At 48.5% G+C, this 23,269-nt stretch overlaps 1 protein-coding gene across 5 annotated transcripts in view; it reads right to left on the minus strand.

Annotated features, from left to right (window-relative positions):
• EPB41L4B (erythrocyte membrane protein band 4.1 like 4B) overlaps positions 1 to 23,269 on the minus strand; it is a 122,599-nt gene that overhangs the window by 51,357 nt on the left and 47,973 nt on the right. For 4 of the 5 annotated variants that reach the window (XM_032860811.1, XM_032860813.1, XM_032860812.1 and 1 more), the window contains exons 5-15: positions 23,141 to 23,185; positions 21,258 to 21,310; positions 16,125 to 16,245; positions 14,966 to 15,053; positions 14,711 to 14,799; positions 14,343 to 14,412; positions 14,075 to 14,244; positions 12,082 to 12,191; positions 10,074 to 10,104; positions 6,809 to 6,842; positions 3,207 to 3,271 (exon numbers count right to left, since the gene is read on the minus strand). In XM_032860811.1, coding sequence (XP_032716702.1) covers positions 3,207 to 3,271; positions 6,809 to 6,842; positions 10,074 to 10,104; positions 12,082 to 12,191; positions 14,075 to 14,244; positions 14,343 to 14,412; positions 14,711 to 14,799; positions 14,966 to 15,053; positions 16,125 to 16,245; positions 21,258 to 21,310; positions 23,141 to 23,185 — 876 coding nt within the window. Of the gene's footprint in view, positions 1 to 1,187; positions 1,339 to 3,206; positions 3,272 to 6,808; positions 6,843 to 10,073; positions 10,105 to 12,081; positions 12,192 to 14,074; positions 14,245 to 14,342; positions 14,413 to 14,710; positions 14,800 to 14,965; positions 15,054 to 16,124; positions 16,246 to 21,257; positions 21,311 to 23,140; positions 23,186 to 23,269 lie in introns of those variants that run through there. The other variant, XM_032860815.1, reaches the window with a different exon arrangement.

Raw genomic sequence — 23,269 nt, forward strand, 5'->3', positions numbered from 1 at the left:
GCGTTTAAGAATCGCTTTCACAAAAATACTGGTGGGAAAGATCTCAGGTCTATTAAGAGGAAAAAAAAAATGTTTGACTTTGTGGCTTAAAAAGGGGGGCAATAAATATTTCGGTACAAGTTCTTCCCGCAAAGAAAACACATTGATCGGCTGGATCTACAAAGTGACAGCGCGACATCCCTATCCTTTGACAGGACGTTTTGGCACAATGCCATTAAAATCCTATATACTCAAATTTGAGCATAAATAGATCTTGGATTGCATGTTGCTTTTTAAAAGAGGGAAGTCCAGGGTAAAAACCGAGCCTCAAGTTCTATAAATTCTGACAGTGTGTATTCATAATTACGTCTTCTGAAATCACACAAGCTAGCAGCACCAATCAATAATTTAAAAAATTATTCTCGTACTGGAGCAGCAAAAGTTCTATCAAAACGGACGCTATGCAATTTGTGATTCGTAAAACTGCTAAGATTCAAAGTGGCTAACCTGCTTTAAATAGGAAATTCAGAGCCTCCCCGTATGCACGTCCCACCTAACCAGTAATACGCTTCATTCAGCGAAAGGGGTAAGCCTCTGTTAGAGAAGGGAATTCTGCAGTTTTCCTCTGAGAAATTCCATTGGAATGTCAGACCCTCAGACCGAAAATACTAACTTTGCATAGATCACAGAATTGCAGAGGAGCTTGGCGATCATTTAGTCCAACCCACTCTTTCCGGAGGGGGCAAAGGAGGCCAACAGAAGAGAAGGGCTTGTCTGCCCTCTCACAGTGGCCGGGGCTGGGCCCCAGCGGCCTCCTCGTCACCTCAGGACTGTGCGGTGTTCTCCACAGAGCTATCTTCCCATATTCTTCTGGTATTATTTGGTCCCGTTTGTTAAATAACAAAGAAATATGAAGTACATAGCAATATGATAAACACAGACTTTTACTCCAATTTTAAAATCAGAATATTAAAGTGATTCCTGAGCCTTTAACTACCTTCATTTTATTGAGAATGCAGTCAACAGTTGGGACTACTGTTAGGACTAGTGATTGTGGCTGTTTGCAAATATTTACATGGACGCCGGGAACATCTCTCAGAACATTTCCACAAAGACACTTGTGCAAACACATCTATGTAATGCCAAGACACTTTTCATGGGGTGTAAGGACACTATGATGGTGAAGGGAGGTGAGATGCTTCAGTCTCTCAAAGTGCAGTCATGAGTTTATCTCGATACACCATACTTTGCATTCCTCCTAAGTTCTTCTGGTTCTGGTCGTGGACATAATCGAAATGGCTGCCCCCTCCACTGGCCGATGATTCCCAGTGCGGCGGCCTGTCATCCTGAAAGCATGGCCTGTTTTGTTGGCAGAGTGAATGATTAGCAGGAGGGATGGAAGAAAATGCAGAAATGTGAGTGAAATAACACAAGCATGAGGGAGGTGGGGAGGAGAAACCATGAGCCGTGTTAATGGGGATGGCTTACGAATGGAAATGAATGGATTTTCTAAGGTATGTTTAAAATTCAGAATGCAGGTGACCTATCAACATCCCAGTCAAGAGAAGCCCGTTCCACGGCCGTACCATCATTTCTCAAAAGGCACCCTGATGAGCCAGTCAGTCTGGGGAAAGTTAGGTGACAAGGTGTCCTTGACCAGGCACCTCTCAGGGCTGTGAGCACATTGCTAAGGGGTGCTGTGAATGCCTTAGGCAGCGTTTGCCAAGAGTGCTGGGCCCAGGAACTCTCTTTTCCTGGGGTAGGTATCTCAGGCTTCTCTAACTCCTGAGAGCCTAATAAGACACGGTGTGCTGGGCCCTACCCCCTGACACTGATCCAGCAGGGTTGGGGTGGGGCAAAGAATGAGCATCAGCAAGCTCGCAGGGGAGGCCAATGCCACCCGGAGAGGACCCTGTCATGGCCTCCCACAGAATCCCCGCTGCCAACTGCTGGGCAAGGTCATGCCCCAGAAGGAAACGAATGTGGTAAAATAGGCACTAAAAAGTCTAAAATTCTCTAAAAATAAGGTTAATAAAAATAACATTTCTAGAAATCTCTTCTGTTTTCTTATGTCTGGAAAAGAAACTGCCTTTAGCAATACAGAAACGTTTAGAGTTATTACTCCACCGGGCTGACTAGATTTAAAAAGTTACCCGAGTATCGAGTATTGTCCATAACACTGCCCTGTGGTCCTCCTCCAAGGTCTCCCAACCAAAGTGGCAAGAACCATCAAGAACTAATTGCTCTCCTTTGCCTCGCTCCACATGATTTTCATCCCTCCATTCTCTCCATACCTTCTCGAGCAGCGAGGCTAGCAACCTCACCAAGCAGTAACTTTATGCAAACTGAATTCACCAACGGAAAGAGCTTCACACATAAACACCAATTAAGACTGATCTAAAATTCAAATCTGAAAAGGAACGTTTGCCTTTACAAAGCTGGCATCAAAACACTCTCCAGCCTAATGAAAAACCCAGCAAGGCAGGTGCCAGTTTCCTTGGAAAGGATTGTGATGTAGGTTAGGGCAGAGGTGAGCAAACAGCCCACAGGCTAGATCCCACTCGCCGCCCATTTTCGTAAATAAGTTTTATCGGAATGCAGCCATGCCCATTCACTTCTGGGTTGTCTCTGGCTGCTTTCGAGCTGCAAGGCAGAGGTGAGTAGTTGTGACAGAGACAACAAAGCTGAAAATACTGGTTATCTGGCTCAGAACAAAGTTTGCTGACCCTTGGGTTTAGAAAAAAGATCTGTCACAAAACCAAAACAAAAACACCCAAACAACCCTTCCACCTACCCCACCCCTGAAAAATACTCCCTTCAAAAAACCCTCAACAAAAATCCCCAAGCTTGACTCACATTTTTAGTAGTGGAATTCTTGGGACAGGAAAATGTTACTTAGAAATTTTAAGTAACATTTCTAACACAAAACCAAACCAAAAATATCTGAGGTTAGAATGCCTAAAAAAAAAAAAAAAAAAAAAAAAAAACCAAAAACCACCAAAAAAACAAAACCTGATTCATTTTTATTTCAAAAAGCATAACTTTGGTAAATCCACACGCATTACTGGCTCCCTTTGCTTGGCAAATTATTAATCTGTCTTGACACGGCAGCTCTTAACAGCTGTTTCTGACGCAGACTTTCGACTCATAAGTAGGGAGAATGCGAGTTTTTTGAGACAAAGGGAGAACTTTTGAGAAAGCACAGCTCTGTGAGCTCAAGCACTTACCTTACATTTGGAGAGTGAGGGTGCCACCGAGGCTGGCCGGGGTGGATAGTGGGATGGTACTGAGGCTAGAAATGAAATACCAAACTCGATTATTCGATGACCTTTTGATTTCAATGGCCTTCATTTACTTTCTCGTTTACTGGCATCCAGCTGAGGGGCCCAGGGCTGTGAATGGAAAGGCTCAGGAAACCCTGGCTAGGAGGTGGCTTCCCAGGATGATCACATTTCCCCTGAAACAAAGGTTGGGGGGCTGAGGAAGGCATCTGCCCGGAAAGGGTTCCTTAGAGTGCCGGCACTATCCATGTCCCTCAAGGGAACAGATGGAAGACACCCAAGATGCGGGGAGAATGGTAAGTGCAGCGACAATTTCTGTCATTGCCGAGAATGACAACAACCATGCGTAACAGTGACATCTGCAAACGCAAGAGAACTGGACGGGGACACCAAGGCAACAGGACTACGGCCGGTCACTTTCTGCCTTGTGTAAGCAGCAAGAATAACTTTTTATTTATTTTTTTTAAAAGACTTTTATCTATTTACCCGACAGAGAGATCACAAGCAGGCAGAGAGGCAGGCAGAGAGAGAGAACGGGCAGCAGGCTCCCCGCCGAGCAGAGAGCCTGATGCAGGACCCCGGGATCCTGACCCAAGCCGAAGGCAGAGGCTTACCCCACTGAGCCACCCAGATGCCCAAGAATAGGTTTTTAAAATATGATCCAAAACCCAGTATCAAATCTCACCCCTCACCCTGTCACCACAGCAAACTCCAAACCACCCAAAGCACTTATTATCCTGATAAAATGGAAGGAAGGGAGGGAGGGAGGGAGGGAAGAATTCATCCACTGTAAGATGGGAAAATAGATCCAGACTGGTGACTTACAAAAGGACAGAGGTGAAGACAAGGCGGCCTGGCTGGGCAGCAGGGCAGTCTGTCCACCTCCAGCCTGTAGAAGGCGGCGGCCCCACGCACGGCCAGAAGCCATGGGGACTTCTCAAGGCTAGACTTTCCGTGGGGCACGTTAGAGCCTCCTGACTTTTAAGTTGCTGTTGTCTTGCCACCATTATTCTTCTAATTATTTCCTCCCTTCTTCTCCTTCCCCTGCTGTTTTGGTTAATAAGCACAAATCTGTTTTGTACTGTGGAAAGTTCTCAGTAATTCTGTTCATTCTGGTTTCAGAAACCAAAGATGCCCTCCCTCCCTGCCTAATTCTGCCTTCTAGTGGCCTTTCTCCTTCCAAGGCACTGGTCAACAAGTGAAGGGGGCAGCCCCCAAAAGGACATGCTAGAGGAAAAAGGACGTGGAGAAAAGATCTCAGGAGCCGTATCTGAGAGCAGCCCTCTCTCGGGAAACAGAGACTTGAGAGTTCAGATGGCCTGCCCAAAGCTGGAAGGCTTTGAGTGTTTTGATCACACGGCCAGGCCCCAAAGGAGGTTCCACCAGTTGGGTCTTCAACAGAAGGGGAAAATCTCGAAAAGAAACGGACCTCGCATTCTAGCGCTTGTCTTCAAACAAAGTCACAGCAGACTCAGAGCCAGGTGGGTACTTCAGCCATAAAGACCTGGAAGGATATTCCCAAACCTTCCTTTGTCTCCTTTGGTAATTTATTCACACTCTAAAGCTGTCAAGGAGCATTTTTTAATGTTAATCCAGATGGCTCCCGCCAGGGCAGTTCTGTCCCCCTGGGGACAATTGGAAATATATATGTGCACCTCTGCTTGTCACGATGACGACAGGATTACCTTCAGCTAACTGGGAGAAAGAGGGAAGCTAAACATCCTGTAAGTCTCGGGACAGTCCCACAATGAAGAACGGTCCCTCCTGAAACGCCAACAGTGTCTTTATCAAAACCGCAGCAATCCATCCTTCGTGGCAGCTGGCTGAGCTCACAGGAAGAGGGATGCTGCAAGCACATCGTCCTGAAAACCTTCCTCAGCACTCAGACGCTGACCGACCAGCCCGCTTCTCAGGACGTTCTCTTCCTGGTCATTTCACTCCCAGACCTTGATAGAGCAACACAGAACCTCTGAGACTGGCGAGGGGGTAGAGGACCAGGGGTTGCCACAGATGTGAGAACGTCTAGGTAACAGTTTTTGCGCCTGGAGTTCAATGAACAACTGTTTCCAAGTTCACTCTGGGCAGGCAAGGCTTTGCTTTGTTTTCATTTTATTTGGTGCCTTCAAGCCGAGACCACCCATCCACAACTCTTCCCTTCCCCCACAGCCAGCCCCTCGCACCTGAAAATCCCTCCGGACCAAAAAGCCAACCTGTGACTGAGAAGACAAGGGCCTAAAGAAGGCAACGAGATCGGGAAATCTGGCTGTTCCCCTACCAGGTTCAAAGCACTTTCTACATGTTATTCCCCAAAGTCAGAAGTCATGTCCAAGTTCTGCATGTCGGGAAGATGATTTCACAGAAGATCATCGCAGAAGATGATATCACAAAATTCTTCTGAAACGTACTTTGGAGACCTTGTCAAGATCACATACATTGGGATCCCACCCCCTTTTAAGGAATTAATATCTATAGTAACAAAAGATCAAGAAAGATGCTAACTAGATAATGTTCCCAGGTGAACCCCTGATGGAGTAGCTTCTCACTCATGACATTCAAAACCAGACTGGTCACCAGAGAGTAAGTGCCCTTGGACAGAAACCACCCAGCACAAGAAAAATGGCTCCAAACGAGGTGGTCATGGGATGCAGATGCTGACCCTAGCATGAACCTAGTGAGGGAGGAGAGGGGAGGAAGCAAATGTAGAAAAGCAGGTTGAAGCCAGGTTTAGAAAGCCATGTATAGCCAGCAAGAGCCACCCCCAGGCACGGGTGGGTGGGCAGGCAGGGGTGTGGGGGCCCTGCTTGGCTACCCGGTAGAAGAGCAGAACCACTAGCCAGGGAAACCTCTCTGTACTCCTTCTGCAGGCTCAACAGGCCTGCCACACTGCTCTACAAAGAAGATTCTAGAAACCAATGCTCCACTGATGTTAACAGACACACTGTTCAAAAAACAGGTAGGCAGGGAAGTAAGAGGCAATTTTTTTTTAAATGGGGGAGGGGTTGTTCAATAGTCAAATGATTTGGGGAAAACAATAGCTTAAAAAAAAAAATGTCTTTTTTTGCAGGATTTCTCCATACCTTTGACACCCAAATGGGCCCTGTAAGATCCAAGAAGGGGAATGAAGGACATACCATCTCCCAAACATGTCACTAAGACATCCTTTCCCAGACGCACATCTCAAGGGACTCATGTTCTCGAGGCCGAGAACACACTGACAAAACACGGCCTCGCCTGAGTGCCCCTAAGAGGTTGTATCTGACCACCCAGAAACTTGAACATATGCCCCTGCTGTTCGCTAGCTGAAAATGTTAAGAAAAAAGAGGGCCGGCTGAAATGACCAAGAGGGACCAGGGGTCATGGAAGAAGGATCTCTTCTGACTGTTTTCTCGAGAAACAAAAACAACCCCCCTCCCACCCGCCAACCAAAAAAAAAATGTTTTCTTATTGTTTCTTCAGAATTTGGCTATAAGCATAATGACTGCTTGAATGCAGAAGATTTTGAAACTTTTAAGAAGTACTAATGAAAATCTTCAAAAGCGGTATCTTACCTGGTAATTATGGACTTCGGGATTTGTTTTAGAGCTAAAGAAAAGAAGGGAAAACTGTAATGTAACAGGTTGTAAAGCGGCATTATCTGTGATTTATTTAACCATCATCAACAAATACACCACTGTTAGGAATTTTCCCGAACACCATTTCTTCTTCGGTTTACAATAGCTGTTTAAATGAGGCAACCAAACAGCAATTTCTTTCTGTCACTTTTGAGCTCACAGAAACACAAAGGCAATATTCCAGAATGCTGCTGGCGATGTCATGTTTCGGTGACACCACTGAATTTTAGCTCCCATCCCAGGTCTGCACTGGCATTGCTGGTTGGCTATCCAGAGCGTTCTCCAACCGCAGGGAGAGCTCAGCTGCCCATAAGCACCTATCGCGGTGGGTCCCACTATCAACGGGGCTGTGATCGGGCCACCGCTCTGGAACGCTCATTCCATAAAAGGCTCTGCACTGGGACCTTCCCATCTGTTACTATTTAACCCACACGACAAGGCTATAAGGTCAACAACCGGTACCACCCCTTCTTACAGATAAAGGGAAGGTTGCCTAACAGAGGGGTGAGGAAACCTGCTCAGGGCCAGCCAGCTAGTCCGTGGCAGGGCCAGGGCTGGAAGAGACAGCTGCTCCAGCCCAAAGCCCATGTGCTTTCCACAAAGCCAAGTGGGCTCCCTGAGGGTCTGAGAAAAGGTTCCGGGCTCCTGATGCATGAGTCTAGTTTGATGGACTCTGACATATAACTATTTTGGTTAGAAAACAAAACAAAACAAAAAAACACATATATCTGTATCTCTCTATATAGGTCATATACTGGCCGAGAAGGCTGGCTTCACGTAAAACACAGCCAACGTGTTTTGTCCGCGAGGTTGGCTGCTGCCAGGAAAACTACGAACGGCACCATCGCTGGGCCACAGTGCCAGTGCCAAACCTGAAATCAAGGTTTATTGCTTCTCCAACAATGAGAGAAACAGTTCATTGTTACGAGTCTAGCTTGGGGTCTAAATGGCTCTGTGTTCCAGTTTCACGAGAGGGCGGGTGCACAGAGCCAGGCTGCCGGCCAGGTTTACCTCCAGCCTGGTCTCACCAGGAAGGGTAAGTGTTCGGCAAGGTGCTATTTTTCTGTATCACCTCTGCAGCCCGGAGCCCAATTTCATCCCTGGCTCCCACAGCAATCCTACTCACCCTGGGATCCCACAGGCTCTGAGGAGCAACTGAACAGCTGCAAACAGTGGTCATTAGCTCATTTGTTCCTAAAGGGTATATTTACTGTGTGTGTGTGTGTTTTTTTGCAGTGGACATTTTTTTTTAGTTTGTTTTGGTTCCCAATATATATAATTTCCACTAGATGCTAAAAGGAAAAATATAATTTTATTAGGGAAAAACAAAACAATCACTACCTTAGGAAGCAAAGGAAAGACATGTCATAACTTGGAAGCCCTTGAGAATCCAAAGCAACAGGTGCAGAAAGGTGTAGCGACTCTGGGCAGGCTGCCTGCCACGGGGATTCTAGTGATGGGCAGGCTTGTGGGCCTGCAAGGAAGCCATGAAGGGACCCCGCAACCTCCTCCTTCCCTTGGGGGGGCAGGGTGTGATGCCCAGTGGTTCAACAGGACCCTGGAGCCCCTTCTCTAGGTGATGAGACGTGAACGCAGACACAAGAGTCAGCCGCTTGTCCCCCAACTGCGGGCAGAGCTTCAAATCAGAGACAGAAGGCCGAGTTCCCAGCTGTGTGATACGGGGCTGGTCGTGTTCTCTAGCACCCTGGGGCCCTGCCAGATGTCTTGGGGCTGCTTGGTGGGGAGGGGGGTGCAGATGAACAGGCAGGCACCGGCCTCCTCCTCCCTGCCTGGCTTCACCCAGAGCAGCTCTACTTTTATCTGCACTTGACGCTGGGCTCCCAGGTCAGCATTCTTTCAGGGGGCGGACAGTGGAGGCTAAGAAAGTGTAGACCGACACTGATCTAGCTCAACCTCCTTGTTTTCCGTGGGGGGAAAAAAAAAAAAAGGTGACCCAGGAGGAAGGCCTAAGGTCCCAGAGCTGGATGAAAGCAAGGCTGGGGGGTGAGGCGGGAGACCGCCTGCATCCTCATCACCCACCAGGGCCTGGGTTCCCACTTCCCTCCCCTACCAGGCCATGCCAAGCCCAGCCCCCTCTCCGGAACACCTGCCACAGTCAAGCTGTGCTCATCTCCAAGATCTCCCCAGCAGCCTGAGCCCTGTGCCTGGCAACACCCAGGAGCTAACGAAACTGGGCTCCCAGTGGCTGGAGCTTGGACACCAGGACCCAAACAATTACAGCCTGTGACTCTCAGTCAGAGCCCACATGTGCAAACAGCTGTTTCTGAGATCGAACAAGAGGTCCATGCAAGGTGGGATGGGGCTTCTCACCTGGGCCACACACCAGAATCACCTAGGAGCTTTAAAAAACCAGATGCCTCGGTCCCCCTCTCTGTGACGGATGCCATTAGCCTGGGGCGTGGCCCGGCAGAGGGGGAGCTTTCAAGATTCACCAGGAGATCCCACGTACAGCAAGGATCAAGAGCTTCTGTGCTGGGGAAGGGGCTGGCAAATCCCACCCCAAGGGCCAAGCCTGGCCCACCTGCACTTATGAGGAAAGTTTTATTGGAACACAGCTGTACTCTTTCATTTACACACTGTCTACGGCGGCTTGTGTGTGCCAGCGACAGAGCTGAGCCATCGTGAAAGAGACAGCATGGCCTCCAAGGCCCACAGTGTTTACTCTCCGGCCCTTTACAGGAAAAGCGGCTCACACCTGGGCTGGGGTTTCCACCTTGTGTTCTTCCGTCTCCACAACATTTGATAAAGGCATTTAGTAAAGGGCTTCTGTGTTGTACGTCTGTAAAGCTGGCGCGTCACTGAGCGGATCCCACATGTGCTCTTGTGAAGCTTTTGCTTAAGGGTGCGGCCTTTCTTCCCCATCCCTGCCTGCAGTGGCCTCCGCACAGTGCGCTGCACACCTTCCTCTCACCTTCATCGCCCACCATTGTCATAAGCAAAGCCCAGAGCTATGCAAACAAAGCAGCTGTGTTTAAAAAAAAAAAACAAAAACAAACTGTCTTGGAACATTCTGTTGTGTACTTATTGAAAACCAGGAGGATGGTATAGCCAGGCAGAGAAAAATGGGGGAAAGATCATCAGGTGACTCACTCTGTGGTTTAACTGTACTAAGGAAAAAGTCAACATTGCAAATAAAGACAATAATGAGAAGAGCTGGACCCCAGAGTCTGGGGGAACTTACCAGAACTGAGCTGCTATCACCGGGTTGGTTGCTTTAAAGGAAAAAAAAGGTGTGTCATCTCAGAGAGCTGTATCACTCTTTACCACTCAAGGGCAATGACCAGGGTGGACAGTTCTGTGATTTCAGAGGGGTCCTGATCCCAGGAGGCAAAATCTTCACCTTAGCTACTTCTCCTTTCTGGAGGAAAAGTCTCCTCTCCCCTGGGCCAAGCCCTCCAATTCACCCAGCGAATGCTGAGCACGTTCCCGGGGCCCGGTGCTCTCAGATGCAGAGATCAGAGACGATTCTCACTGTCAAGGAGCTCCCAGTCTTGACACAGAGACAGAGGTGCACAGAATCAAAGACAGCAAAAGGGGATGAGGAAGGCTGGACTAGGAGCCTGACTGCACTGGGAAGCTCAGGACAGACTGGCTGGAGCAGGCATGCGCATCTGTGGAAGGGACCATGGACAGAGTCAGCGCCTTTATCTGGACTCCACTTGCTTTTGAAAGGATGCAGCATGGAAAATCATGCAAAGCTTCACAGAGATGCCAGAACTCTGGCTGGAGAAAACACCAGTAAAACAAGAGGGAAAAGAGGGTAGAGACTGGGAAGGAAAGTAGAGAATCAGAGAAGCTGTGGTCTGGAAGAGCCCCAAAGCCACCCATGGGGTCAAAGGTCAAGTCAAAGGCAACTTCCTCCCTCTGCAGTGGCTATGCCAGGGGTCTTTCCCTTTGTGTCTGCACATGCCTCCAGCGCCTGGGAGCTCATCAGGGTCTTGAGATGGCTCTATCTTTGGATAACACCATAAGGAAGTTCATCCTCTTTTTGGAGTATTTTTGGAAAACACTGACCCAATGGACCGAAGCAGGCATAAGCCTTGACAGGGAGGCAACACACGCCTCCTCCTCTCTTCAACGCATCACTTGTCACTCCCAATTCCTGCAGTCAGTCACCTTCAACCACTGTCACCCTTCTCTGGGGACAGCCCCCCATGCTCTCACCCTCTGGTCTTTCTTGAAGGTGAGGTCACATTTCCTGGGCTCTGGACACTCTGTCTTTATTAAAGCAGCCAAGAATGACTTTAGAGAGCTTCTGGCTACCATGGTATTGCACCATTGGTTCAAAAAGGCAGGAAACAGTGGGGAACACAAGGTTAGATTCTAGAACAGGGGCAAGTATAGATGCGGGTCCCACAAAGGCTCACTAAGTCCTGAATTATATGAGAAAAACCTACGGAATGGCCACTAGGAGTAAGTGATATATATATATGTAGGAAAGGACCTGGGGGGTTGGAGTACAGAGGCCATGCCATGGAAGAGCCCACAATTCAATGCTAAACTAAGTGTCCTGAGGGGAGGAATAATTAAGCACAGAAGGAGAGCTAGGAGGTGGGATGTGGAGGCCCGATTTAAACGAGCTGCTTACTCATTCACTGACTGATCCTGTATTGGGCGTCCGGCCTCAGACAGGCGTGAGGCCACAGTAGTAATGGACAGACATGGCTCAGGGAGTTCTGTCAAGAGGGGGAGGGGCAGGCTAAATTCAAGGGCAGGGTGTGTTCAGATGCACCGTGAGACCTGAGTCCGGGATTTAAAGTTCCAGATCTGCCCTTATATGTGGACAGAATTCTGGTTAGCATGAGACTAACGTCCCCATTTGAAATTGTAAGATGGAGGAGAGAAGGTACTGTTTTCCCTCCAAGACATAGGATCATCTTTCACGGGCAAGAAACGTGGTAACCTAGGATATACCTAAGGTCCCGGGTCCAGCAGAAGCAAAGAGGTACAAGAAAAGAAGTAAGAAAAAGAGGGACAAGAAAATGAACACATCTAATGGGGAAAACTAAAGACAGTGGACAGGAAAAGTAGCCTCCGGAGAATCCTTCCCATTGGGATTTTGTCAAAAGCTTCAGAATGACAGAGCAGAACGGCAGACGGTTCCTTTAAGAACGGCTTTACCAAGCTCCTTGGGGCTTAACCCCCTAAACTGTAAGGTAAAATTCCAGGCAGAATGAACAACACCCCACCTTTGAACGTTGAATGTCTCCGGGATGGATAGCGTTTACTAGGCTTCCGCTCGAAGGTGCTGGTTCTTCGTAACCTGGCGCCATGCGTGGCTTGATACTCTGTCCGCCCGCTGGAAGGTAAATATTTCATTGCATATATCACAATATCAGTACATTATGCATATTTGGAAGCATGCTTCTATTTTCAAGAGCTCCAATGTAAATTTCAACTTATCGTGAACTCCTTTGGTGAAGACACATACTAAATTTAGCCTTGCATTTGGAAATAAAACCTCTGCCAAATGCAGGCTGTATTATAGGGGCAGATATTTCCACCGAAAGACAAAAGCCTGCAATTTAGGTACCAGCCACTTGACTCCATAGACCGAGCAGGTCCAAGTACTCAGAACATCTGACTGAGAGAGAACAATGATCCACAAATAAAATAACCTTTCATAACACATTATGTAGACATTTACCTCTTCTAAAACGCCGTAATCAATGACCACTTAAGTCAACCTTGGCCCTCCTTACTCTGCCAAGGGAAACAGGATTTCTTTCACCAAGGCTTTCTGGGTTTCAACCACCGTGTGGCCTCGCTGCCGTTTCCAAGACGTGCGCTGTTTTTGTCTGAGCGGCTGTATCCCAGTCACGCTCGGCTGAGGATTTCTTACACAGAAGGGGTCACTTGTCTCCTGCTCTAAGAGCCTCCAAGGGGCATCCCTGTCTCCGACCTTCCCTTCCTTCTTCAGTTCTCTTCAAGGAGCAGAAGGAGCCTGCTGGCCAAATCCTGGGGGAATTTCCTCCCAGGATGGAAAAACCCACCTTGGCAGCCATCCCAACAGCCACTTCCTTGCACAGTACATAAATCTGAGATGAGCGCATTTTTTGGCATATTCAAGAGTTCAAGGACATGCCTTGTGTGGGTAGAGGTTATGAAACCAGGTGAAGTTTTAGAGTGTATAACAGTGGTTCTCAGATCTGTAAACGAGCCTTGGAAACCAACCTTGGGGAGGTCATTTAAAATGCACATCCCCAGGCCTTGCTCATGAACGCGTATGTGTGCGTACCCCATCAATTCTGATTACAAGGGTCTCGGGTAAGTTCATAAATCCTCATTTTTAATAAGCCCACAAGGAATTTTTATGTTATTTGAAAGACACGGTCCTACATTCATAAGTAAAAATATGTGGAAAATGAAATTCTTCATGTTTTTGGGGTCTTTTCAGATTCAGATATTTACTGAGCCCATCCTGGGTCACTTGCACACATGTGGACATCTGCTCTCATTCTAATCATCACCAAATTTCTTAATTTATTTAATTTAAATAATAATTTAATTCAAATATTTATTTAATATTAGTCTTGGGGCACTGGAGTGGCTTGGTTGGTTGAGCATCCAACTCTTGATTTTGGCTCAGGCCATGATCTCGTTGGTCATGAGATCGAGCTGCTCTTGGGGGTTTCCTCTCTCTGTGCCTCCCCAAATAGCACACACACGTGCTCTCAATCCCAAATAACTTTTTAAAAAAATTCATTTAATACTACTCTTAATGGCCACATGTGGCTAGTGTCTACTGCACATTTCCAGTTACATGTCAGCGATTAACAATTCTGGTATTTGCCCCATTTTATCCATGAGGACACGGAGGCTGAAAGAACTTCAGGGGGGGCACCTGGGTGGCTCAGTTGGTTAAGCAACTGTCTGTGGCTCAGGTCATGATCCTGGGGTCCTGGGATGGATCAAGTCCTACACTGGGCTGCCTGCTCAGCCGGGAGTCTGCTTTGCCCTCTGCCCCCCCACCCCCATGCGCTCTGTCTCATTCTCTCGCTTTCAAATAAATATATAAAATCTTTAGAAGAGTTCAGGGACGGAAGGTCAGATCTCAAGAAAGAAGCAGGGATGTCCGACTCAAGCCTCCGGGCACACACCCACACTTTGCTCCATTCAAGAGACACGCCCTGGGCCCCTCCTTCGGAAGCGTGTGTCCACATGGCGGAAACCGGTGCCCACCTGAATCTGAAGCGAGACCCCAGCCGGATGAAGTCTGATCTGTTGGATTTGCTATTCCCCGGCGTGCGCAAGCGGAAGAAGGCGTGATGCTCCACGGCGCATTTCCAGAGGTGCTTGCAGGTCCGGGCGCTGTCCAGCCTGAACACGAACGTGTGCTCCTGCTCCCGGCCCTGCGAGGCGAAGCACACGGTGCCGCGATCGGTGCGTGCCCGTGACCTCGGTCGCGCAGGATCTGTGGCGAGGGCGGAAGACCACGGACAAGCCTTACCTGGTCATCGTCCTCTACCACCACCAGCGTCAATTTGCTCTTTTTAAAATCCATTTTGGTAATTTTAGGCCTGGTCAGAGAGAAAACATTTTAAAAGCACAATCGGCAGGAAGGCGATCTACACAAACAGCAGTTTCCTTTCTACGTTTTTTAAGCTTTGATTTGCTCAAGAAATCATTCATTCATTCAAGTGATTTATTTACCCAGAACTCTCACGGCCACTGCCAAACACCGGCGTAGGCGAGAGTACGGTGTGTTTTTAAAGCACGTCTGGGTGTTGCCAATATCCCTCAATGATCATCCATCAACAGAGAATTCCACCACAAAATAGGAAAAGACATTTTTAATATTAGACAAAACTAAATTACCAAAAGAATAAGCCTATTTTGTTAGCTCCTTCAAAGATTAATATGCCTGTCGGGGTCAGTCCAAGAGAATATTCACAGCCATCTCTCCCCTACAAATAAACGAAGTGACAATCGGTACAGGGTTCCAACAGGTCGTCACAGAGCAGAATGCACAACAGTTTCCTCGCCACATTACTGTGCCGGCACACTGTTCACACGTGGCCCAGTCGCAGCGCACCCCGAGAGACCCCAAGACTTAACCCACACAGTTCTTACCCTGACAACGTGCATGTCTACCCCATACATTTCCAGCCACTTCGCTTTATTCAGATAGGACAGCTCCGCCTGGGCAGGGCTCTTTCCCCTTAGAAAAACCAAGGGAAACACATGTAAACTGCGGCTCGTAACCCCCCGATGGGACTCTGAGGGGCACAGCCACATTGGGATGCTTGGCAGTGACTAGAAGAACAAGGGACACCAATCCGGGTGAACAGGAAAAGGCCTCCATGGACAGACTGCTCTCTGACTAGAAAGATGACAGACAGCAGTGCTTATAACGTGAGCACGGAAGGCGACAATTTTTGTGCATGGACACGGCTGTGTCCACGCCAGGTAAAAAGGCCAGAGAGCTGCACCACTGGCTGTGGAGAGGACAGTGGGGGGGGAGGGGCGCGTGCAGGGCGTGACACCGCCATGCCACAGCCACACCTTCCTCTGCCCTTCCAACCTGGTACGAGAGTGGGCTAGCGTCACCTTCCAGTTTCAAAAAAAAAAAGGTCATGAGGCCCCTTCGAAGGACGGAAGGACAGGAGGAAACTAGGCTCCGTTTCTGAGTCCAAGACTGACTCAGAGGAGGCGGAGTCTGGGAAGGTGGGCTGGGAGGGCAGAAAGGCATGAAACTGTCCACTAGGGAGACCCCGGCTGGGGAGAAGGAGGGAAGAGGCAAGACGTAAACGACAAGGCTGGATCTAGCTGTGGCGTTGCATGTCCTGAAATATAACGCTGTACAACACGTGGCCTCAAATACAGGCGTCCCTGTAGGGTGTCTAAAGGGTTTATTCTAGAAGATTCAGGCCACGGACAGAGACCCAGGTGTGGAGGAAGACACGGAGGCAGAGCCTCCGTGCTCCCTTTAGGAGGCCAGGTGAGCAGCGCTGTCCCCCGCTGGAACAAGCCAATCAGGACCAGGCTCTGTAATTCAGAGAGCAGCGGGAGTGTGGTTCTGTCCTGCCTGTGTATCTCAGTATCTCAGGAAAGACAGGAGTCGTGGTGGGGGAGGGGGCTTTGGAAACATGGGACTGAGAGCCACGGGCGAGAAGTGAAAAGCTGGAGCTACAGTTTTATAGTCTTCAACCAGAGCAACTGTGCTGCCACATCTGAGTCCGACACATGCTTACAGATCACGAAAGAAACGCATGAGAATGCGAGATGGTACCTGCACTCTTTCCATCTCTGGAAGATATCAAATTCCATCGCTTCTGTCTGATTTGGAATGAACCGAAACTCAGACACAAGCTCTGGCGTGTGTTCTGGAAGCTCGCACTCCCCCAGCTCCGCTGCGAGGTTCATAAAAGGGGAAAAAACAAAACAAAACAGGAGATGGTGAATGCTTTCGGTGATTGCTGCAACCAGGTCCAGAGGCAGTTTGCACAATTGTAATAAAGCATAGGTAGCCCCACGTGGAGGACCCCCCTCCTTTCAGGAGGGCTGAACTCCCACCTGGTGCCCACACGTACATCCAGAATCCCCGAGAATCATCCTCGTGCCCTCCCCACTGGTCAAAACACCATTATCTCAGTTATGACTCTCTCTCTCTCTCTCTCTCTCTCTCTCTCTCTCTCGCCTGCTTCTCCTACCCAAGGAGGCCCAGATTATGTTTCCCCCGTGAGATGGTAGAGCCCAGATCTGCAATAAAAGGCAACTGAAAGGAACGAGGACCTGCTCGGAAACATCCATTTCGGCAGGCTCTCGCAAAGGGTGGGTCCAGAGCAGCACTCCCGAGCCTGCAGTGCTGGAGAGGACCAATCAAGCATTCAGTACATGTAGAATCTGGGGGAAAATAAGCTGGGAGGGAGCGGGGAGGAGGGAGGGAGGGGGTGACAAGGCTGCAGGAGCAACTGCGGCAAGTCAGCCAGAACCAGGAGGGAGACGGCAACGCAGACGAGGAACAGCCACGTGAGCTGTCCCAGCAGAGAGCCTGGGGGGGCCCTGCACACTAGTTGCTCTAGCCAAGTACCCCACAGAATGGAGGGCCTGAGGACACAAGGGGCCCCAGGCCTCCAAGACAGGAATGAGAAAATCCACTCTCCCCAGCCCGGACCCCACCCCTGCAGCTCAGGGGGCAGACCCCAGGACGGAAAGGAATCTTCCAGCGGTTTCTCTAACATCCCGCTACTATGCACAGTGTCCGCATCACCCAGGAGTTTGCTTCTAATGCCCAGTCTCAGGCTCCAGTCCAAAACTACTGATGTCAAAGCTGCCTTTTCACCAGAAGCCCAGGTGATGGGCTCACAGGTTACTTTGGAAAGCACGGATCTGCACTGCTGGCCTTTGAACTTGCGTGTGGGTCAGGAACACCCAGAGGGCTCGCTAAAACACACATTGTTTTTTTTAAAGATTTTTATTTATTTATTTGACAGACAGATCCCAAGCAGGCAGAGAGAGAAGGAGGGGAAGCAGGCTCCCTGCTGAGCAGAGAGCCCAATGTGGGGCTCGATCCCAGGACCCTGGGATCATGACCTGAGCCAAAGGCAGAGGCTTTAACCCACTGAGCCCCCCAGGTACCCCTAAAACACACTGTTGAACCCCATCTGCCAAGATTCTGATACCACAGGGCTGGATGAGGCCTGAGAATGTGCATTTCTAGCAAGTTCCCAGGTTATGCCGATGCAGCTGACCAGGGCACATACCTTGAGAAGCCCGGCTCAACAGAACAGATCCCACCAACTGATGAGTCAGCACACAGTCATACTGTCTGAACCCCTCTAGTCACAGCCCTCACTAAGTCCCCAGCAGCCTTTCCAATCCGAGAGCTCAGTTTTCCGGAGGGACCCAACGGGCTTGCAGAAGGGCTGAGCCTTTTCTGTCCACACACAGGACTACCACGCTCAGAGGGGACGTGGGAGGGCTGGATGAGACGCTGCCTGACACGGGGAGGGGACCTGGTGAACGTCTTCTCACCTGACCGAGGCCTTTCATTTGCAACTCTGAGTGGACAGCCCCCTGAAATCACCAGGGTGGTCTGGGGCAGGGTGTGCAGCTACTTGGTACCTCGAGCAAAGTCACAAATGAGGATTCTGCTCTGGAAATAATGCACCCAGCGAAGGGGAGGGCTGGGCTCCCAAGGCTACCACTACCACTGACCTCTGACCAAGCGCTCACCCTGAAATTAGAGGGCTGGTGAGGCTAGCGGGGAAGTGTGGGCAGAGCTCCCCTTCCTATGAACCATGCTTCCCCTGCACCCACGGGCCGAAGGGGGGCAACAGAACCCTGGGTTGAGTGACGTCTCAGCGACACCACTAACATCATCAAGCACAGCAGGAAGAAGCCAGACAATGGTAAGGTTTTCCTGAGACCGGGCAAGGGGGCCCGGGTCCCTCCTCACTGTTGCTGGATGAGAACCAGCATGAGCAACACCTAGTACATGTACACTGAGACAGCACGCTCGCCTTCCGAGAATCTGCCGGCCAAATGACACTCACTGTCTGTGAGCTCTGCAGCCAGAGTCCTGGCTGTGGGGAGTGCGGCGGAGAAGGGTGGTGGGGTGGGGGTAATTGGGGGTGGGGTAGGGTGGAAACAGCTCAGACCAGGAGGGCCCGAATCCGTCCTCTACCGTCCACTATCTTTGTGCCACCCAGGCAAGCCACTTAACTGCTCACCATTTCTGATGCCTCGCCTGTAAAAATGGGAACTGCTGCAAGGACAAATCCCCCCACTCTTTCTTTCTGCCTAAATTAACTTTCTTTTTTTTTTTTTTTAAGCTTTTATTTATTTGTCAGAGAGAGAGAAAGGGAGAACACAAGCAGGGAGAGTGGCCGAGAGAGAGAGAAAGAGAGAGAGAGAAGCAGGCTCCCTGCTGAGCAAGGAGCCGGATGCGGGACTCAATCCCAGAGTCTCATGACCTGAGCCGAAGGCAGACGCTTAACTGACTGAGCCATTCAGATGTCCCAGTAACTTTCAAATCTACCATCAACTTAGTCCCCAAAAGAGCGCAGCCTTCACTCAGGGCCACTGCGTCTGCCCCTCCAGAGCACCATCCATTCAAGGACAACCACAGCAAGACATGTCTGCAAGGCTCAAGCAAGGGAGGAAAATACACCCTCCATTTTATGCAAAGCCAGACAAGCTCCAGTAACCTAGATGACCTGAGGCAGACTGGCTCCACAGGGTCGAACTGGAAAGCAGGCTGTGGCACCTCCCAACAAGATGTGGGGAAAAGAGGCCTCAGAGGGACAACGTAACAAGACCTCCCTGACTTGTGTGTCTAAGCCTTCAGCCTTCTTCAATCGTACGGGACACAATGACTGTATCTTAAATGACAATCAATTGTGGTTCCAACTCAAATGGGTCATCTCCCCGAGAAAGGCTCACAGACAGCAACCTCATTCACGTCTGCCCCAGCTCTGGAGCGCGCGGCAAGTGGTCCTACCAGAGCTGGACTTTGGGAGTGTGATGATGACTTCATCCCATGGCAGGAAGTGAGGGAGAGTGGAGGGGAGGGGAAGATGAGAATGTATGTGCCTGGCACGCTCATGGTTCTGGACCCATGGAACGATGGCGCCGGGTCGGACAGGGATGTGACTTCGTCCCGTTAACCACACTCTGACATCTACTGCTGAGCCACCAACTCTGATGGCAGAAACTCCGGAAGACTCAGAAACTCTAGCGCGGATACTACTTGGCCAGCTGGTGATATTATACCTGGCCAAAACGGAGAGCAGATTGCCATGTCCCCCAAGCACTCACCATAAGGACTGTTGTATCAGGAAACGTGGACATGAAGCACGGAGCATTGTATCTGGCACAGACATTCACAGAGGACAATACTGTCATCTCTACCATCCGTGCTTTCAGACCTCGGGGCAAGCTCCCCCTTCAACCACAGTCTTTGAAGGGCCTCTCCCACTTCATTCAATTCCTTCTATATTTACTGAGCACCTGCTATATGCGAGCCCCATTAGAAAACAAGAATTAAAGTGACTAAGGAATAGTATTATCAGGTAAGGGGAGTATCCTGCAGTCATTAAACACCATCTTTACGGCAAAAAATGTACACTAAAAATACCAAGTAGAAAATCATACAAAAAATTATATATGACTTGTCAGAATTACATTGTAAAGACTGCACCCGGCTCACAGATGATAGGTTCCTTCCTTCCTTCCTTCCTTCCACTTTTCTATTGTGCTGCTGTCCTGATATTCTATAATAGATGTGTACTGATTTTATAATTTGAAGACGTAGATCAATTCTAAAAATTGGCAAATACAAAAGCTGGAAGCCAAATCTTATAATGGTATTCAAAATTAATTAGTAATACGCATAAATACATCATAATTCATTATCCCATAGAAGCCGATAAACGCACTGGTAAATGAATCCACGACATATGTCTATCTGATATGCTGATAAAATTCCTTATGTGCAGTTACACGTTCGTATCCTCTTAATTAATGTTGGAGACCTTAGCAAGGGTTTCTTGTGCATTTTAAACTAAAATCCACCAGTGCCTAATATGGAACAGCCAACGTTGACAACCAGGCAGGAAAACCTACCATCTAATGCCCACCTCTAAGCAGATGACTCCTTGTCAATGCTTCTGGCCTGACCTCTCTGATGTAGCCAGATGTGGACACTCAAGAAGCTACTGGGGGTCCCCCTGGCACCTCTCAGCCAAGAGGCCCTTCACAGGAGCCAACTGTTCTAACCATTCACTGTTCCCATCACCTGCCACAGATCTCATGACCAGGTCCTTCTCCTGCACCAATAATGTTTTTCTGGGGCTGTGTGTGCGTATGCGTGCGTGTGCCCCCTGCCCTGGTCAGTTTCCTTTTATTACAGCAACACCTTCTAACTGCAGCCTCAGCCCTGGTCTTGCTCCAGTCCCTCCTCCCCATCACAGACGGTGTGCTCTTTCTAAACGCACACCTGACCGGGCCTGCCTCCCTCTTAAGAGCCTTCAGGGGCCTGCTGCTGACAGCATGATAGTCATGCCATCTAAACAGGGTTCAAGTCTGTCCACTTCTCCGGGTTCTTAAACTTCCACCCTCTGACACCACGTGACCGCTGATGCCTCTCTGCACTTTCCTACTTTGTGTCTTGATTCCTTTGTGCACCCTCATCCACTCATCCCCACGAAGGGCCTTCGCCTTCTAAGCCCCCTGCAGCAACTATGCTACCTCTTTGTGGTTCTGCCATGTCCTCACGGGACCGCAAGCTACTCGGAGATGGAGGCTGTACTGTATCCAATTATACCCCAAAGCAGAGAACTGAGCCTGGTACACAGGATCATCAATCGCTGAAACAAGAGCAAAACATTAAAATGCTAATTACCACCAAAGAAGAATGTACCTTGTAGACAGAGAGCAGCTAATTCCACAGCCGTTTCATAGGGGCATTTCAATCTTGGGAGGAAAAAAGAGAGAGAGGAAATTAATTCTGTATATGAACTTTAATACTCGTAAACCATACAAAATATCATTAAAGTCATTTTTCAAAAGGTAGTGATATTTAGATAATGATTTTTCTCAGCGGCTTCTATTTTTGCTGCCCACATTAAACAATGCAAACAAGCTGACTTCCGCTACCTATTTCCAAAGTCAGTCTCACTGTCTAGCAAAAGCACCCAACCCTGGTATAGTCTCTATCCACCCTGTTGGCAATTTTACTGAATTTGGCAGGAATGGGGGACATTTGGGAAATGGAATGAACAGCCTTCCCTTGCCTTGTGATTCTGAAACTTACTTGATCTAGTACATGCGCCTTTTCAAGCTGCCTTACGTCTTTCTTGAAACCAGGTCATCATGTTAAAAATAAGCAGACAGACACACTATCTAACACTGCCAGGACAGCTGGGCACACTCAACCGTTCTCGTAAGTAGAAGGGAGGCAGACCCACGGAGGGGAATTACTACACCTCCAATCACTGACCTCATTCACACTTCAAATTACAAACTGAGTCAGAAAAATAATAATGACATCCATTGGTATAGCACTTCATAGTTTTCAAAGCCTTTCACATGTATGGCCAAATGCGGTCAATGCACAGAGTTTATAAGCCCCGAAGACGGGTGCTCCCAGGGCTCCCCACCCCCCACTTTAGAGATGAGGAACTAAGTGTTCATGTGTCTTGCTCAAGGCCATCCAGCTGGAAGGAGGCAGTGCTGGGGACCAGGGCACCCCTGTGTAAATCAGGTAAATCAGGCCAAAGTACACGGAAACTGCAAAGTACCATAAAAATGCAAGATGTTGCCATTAATATTTTTCAAGTGGAAGACAATTACTAAAGATAAGAGGCCTTTCTTAGGAGGAGCACAGTATGCAGAGAGGGAGAAAGACAGAAATACACACACACTCGTAATACACACACCAAAGATTTGTAGTGCATGACTGAAAAAGGCAAATGTATACACTGTACAATCTACTTGTTCCATGGTATAATCGCCATCAAGGTTTCTATAGCGTATGTTCGATGCAGAGCCTGCAAATTCGGACATCACTTTTCCAATTTCCTCCTGAGTGTATTCAAAATCAAGACAGGCTCTTTTCAGCATCAGGGATCGCTTTTTGAGATTCAGAATGGCCTTTATTTTCCGTGGAACAGAATATGGTCAGTATGTATGCAGATAAGTGACACAACTGTAAGGGCTAGGACATTGGAATTTCCCATCCTTAAAATGAATACTGCAGGCGAGACCAACCACATGGGTACCAAACCCCCTTGCGCTCACCAATCATTGTTGCCAGAGGCCTGGTATTGAAAAACCATTTTTAAGAAGGGAAAAGGAAATGAGGCGAGATGTCGAAACCTCCTATCAGAGTCAGAACATAACCTATTTCGTTGCTTAAATGCAGATGGTGATGAATGAGACTTCTGACTGCCCAAATGCTTGTAAGTGTATACATACTAATAACGTATCTTGCTTGCAAATACGACAAAAGCCATTATGAATGGGGCAGTGATGTGATCAGGGAGAGAATTATTCCCAAATGCACATCACTTAAGATATTAAATGCTCTTGGAAATGTTTCAAGCCATAGGGTAATCATTTAAAACAAGATGACAATGACAGTGATACAAGTATTAGACTCACTTTACAATGCCTGGTGTACTTTTTTTGAATTTTGAAAAGGGAACAAGGGTAGAAGAGTTAAAACAACAACAACATCAACAGTGCTTTAGAAATATACTATGATCAATCCTGCATTAAGAGTGAGAACAAAAACATACTTACTTTCCTGAAAGAATGTCATGCCTGAGTTGTAAAACAAACAGGTACCTGATAAACATACACAAAAGTCAACAGAGGGTCCCTCTTTCCCAGCTGCTTCCAATCCCCAACTGCCCATCACAAATCCCACCC

This window comes from Lontra canadensis, unplaced genomic scaffold (assembly GCF_010015895.1).
Source record: "Lontra canadensis isolate GAN:19392208 unplaced genomic scaffold, GSC_riverotter_1.0 scaffold19, whole genome shotgun sequence".
NCBI lineage: Eukaryota > Metazoa > Chordata > Mammalia > Carnivora > Mustelidae > Lontra > Lontra canadensis.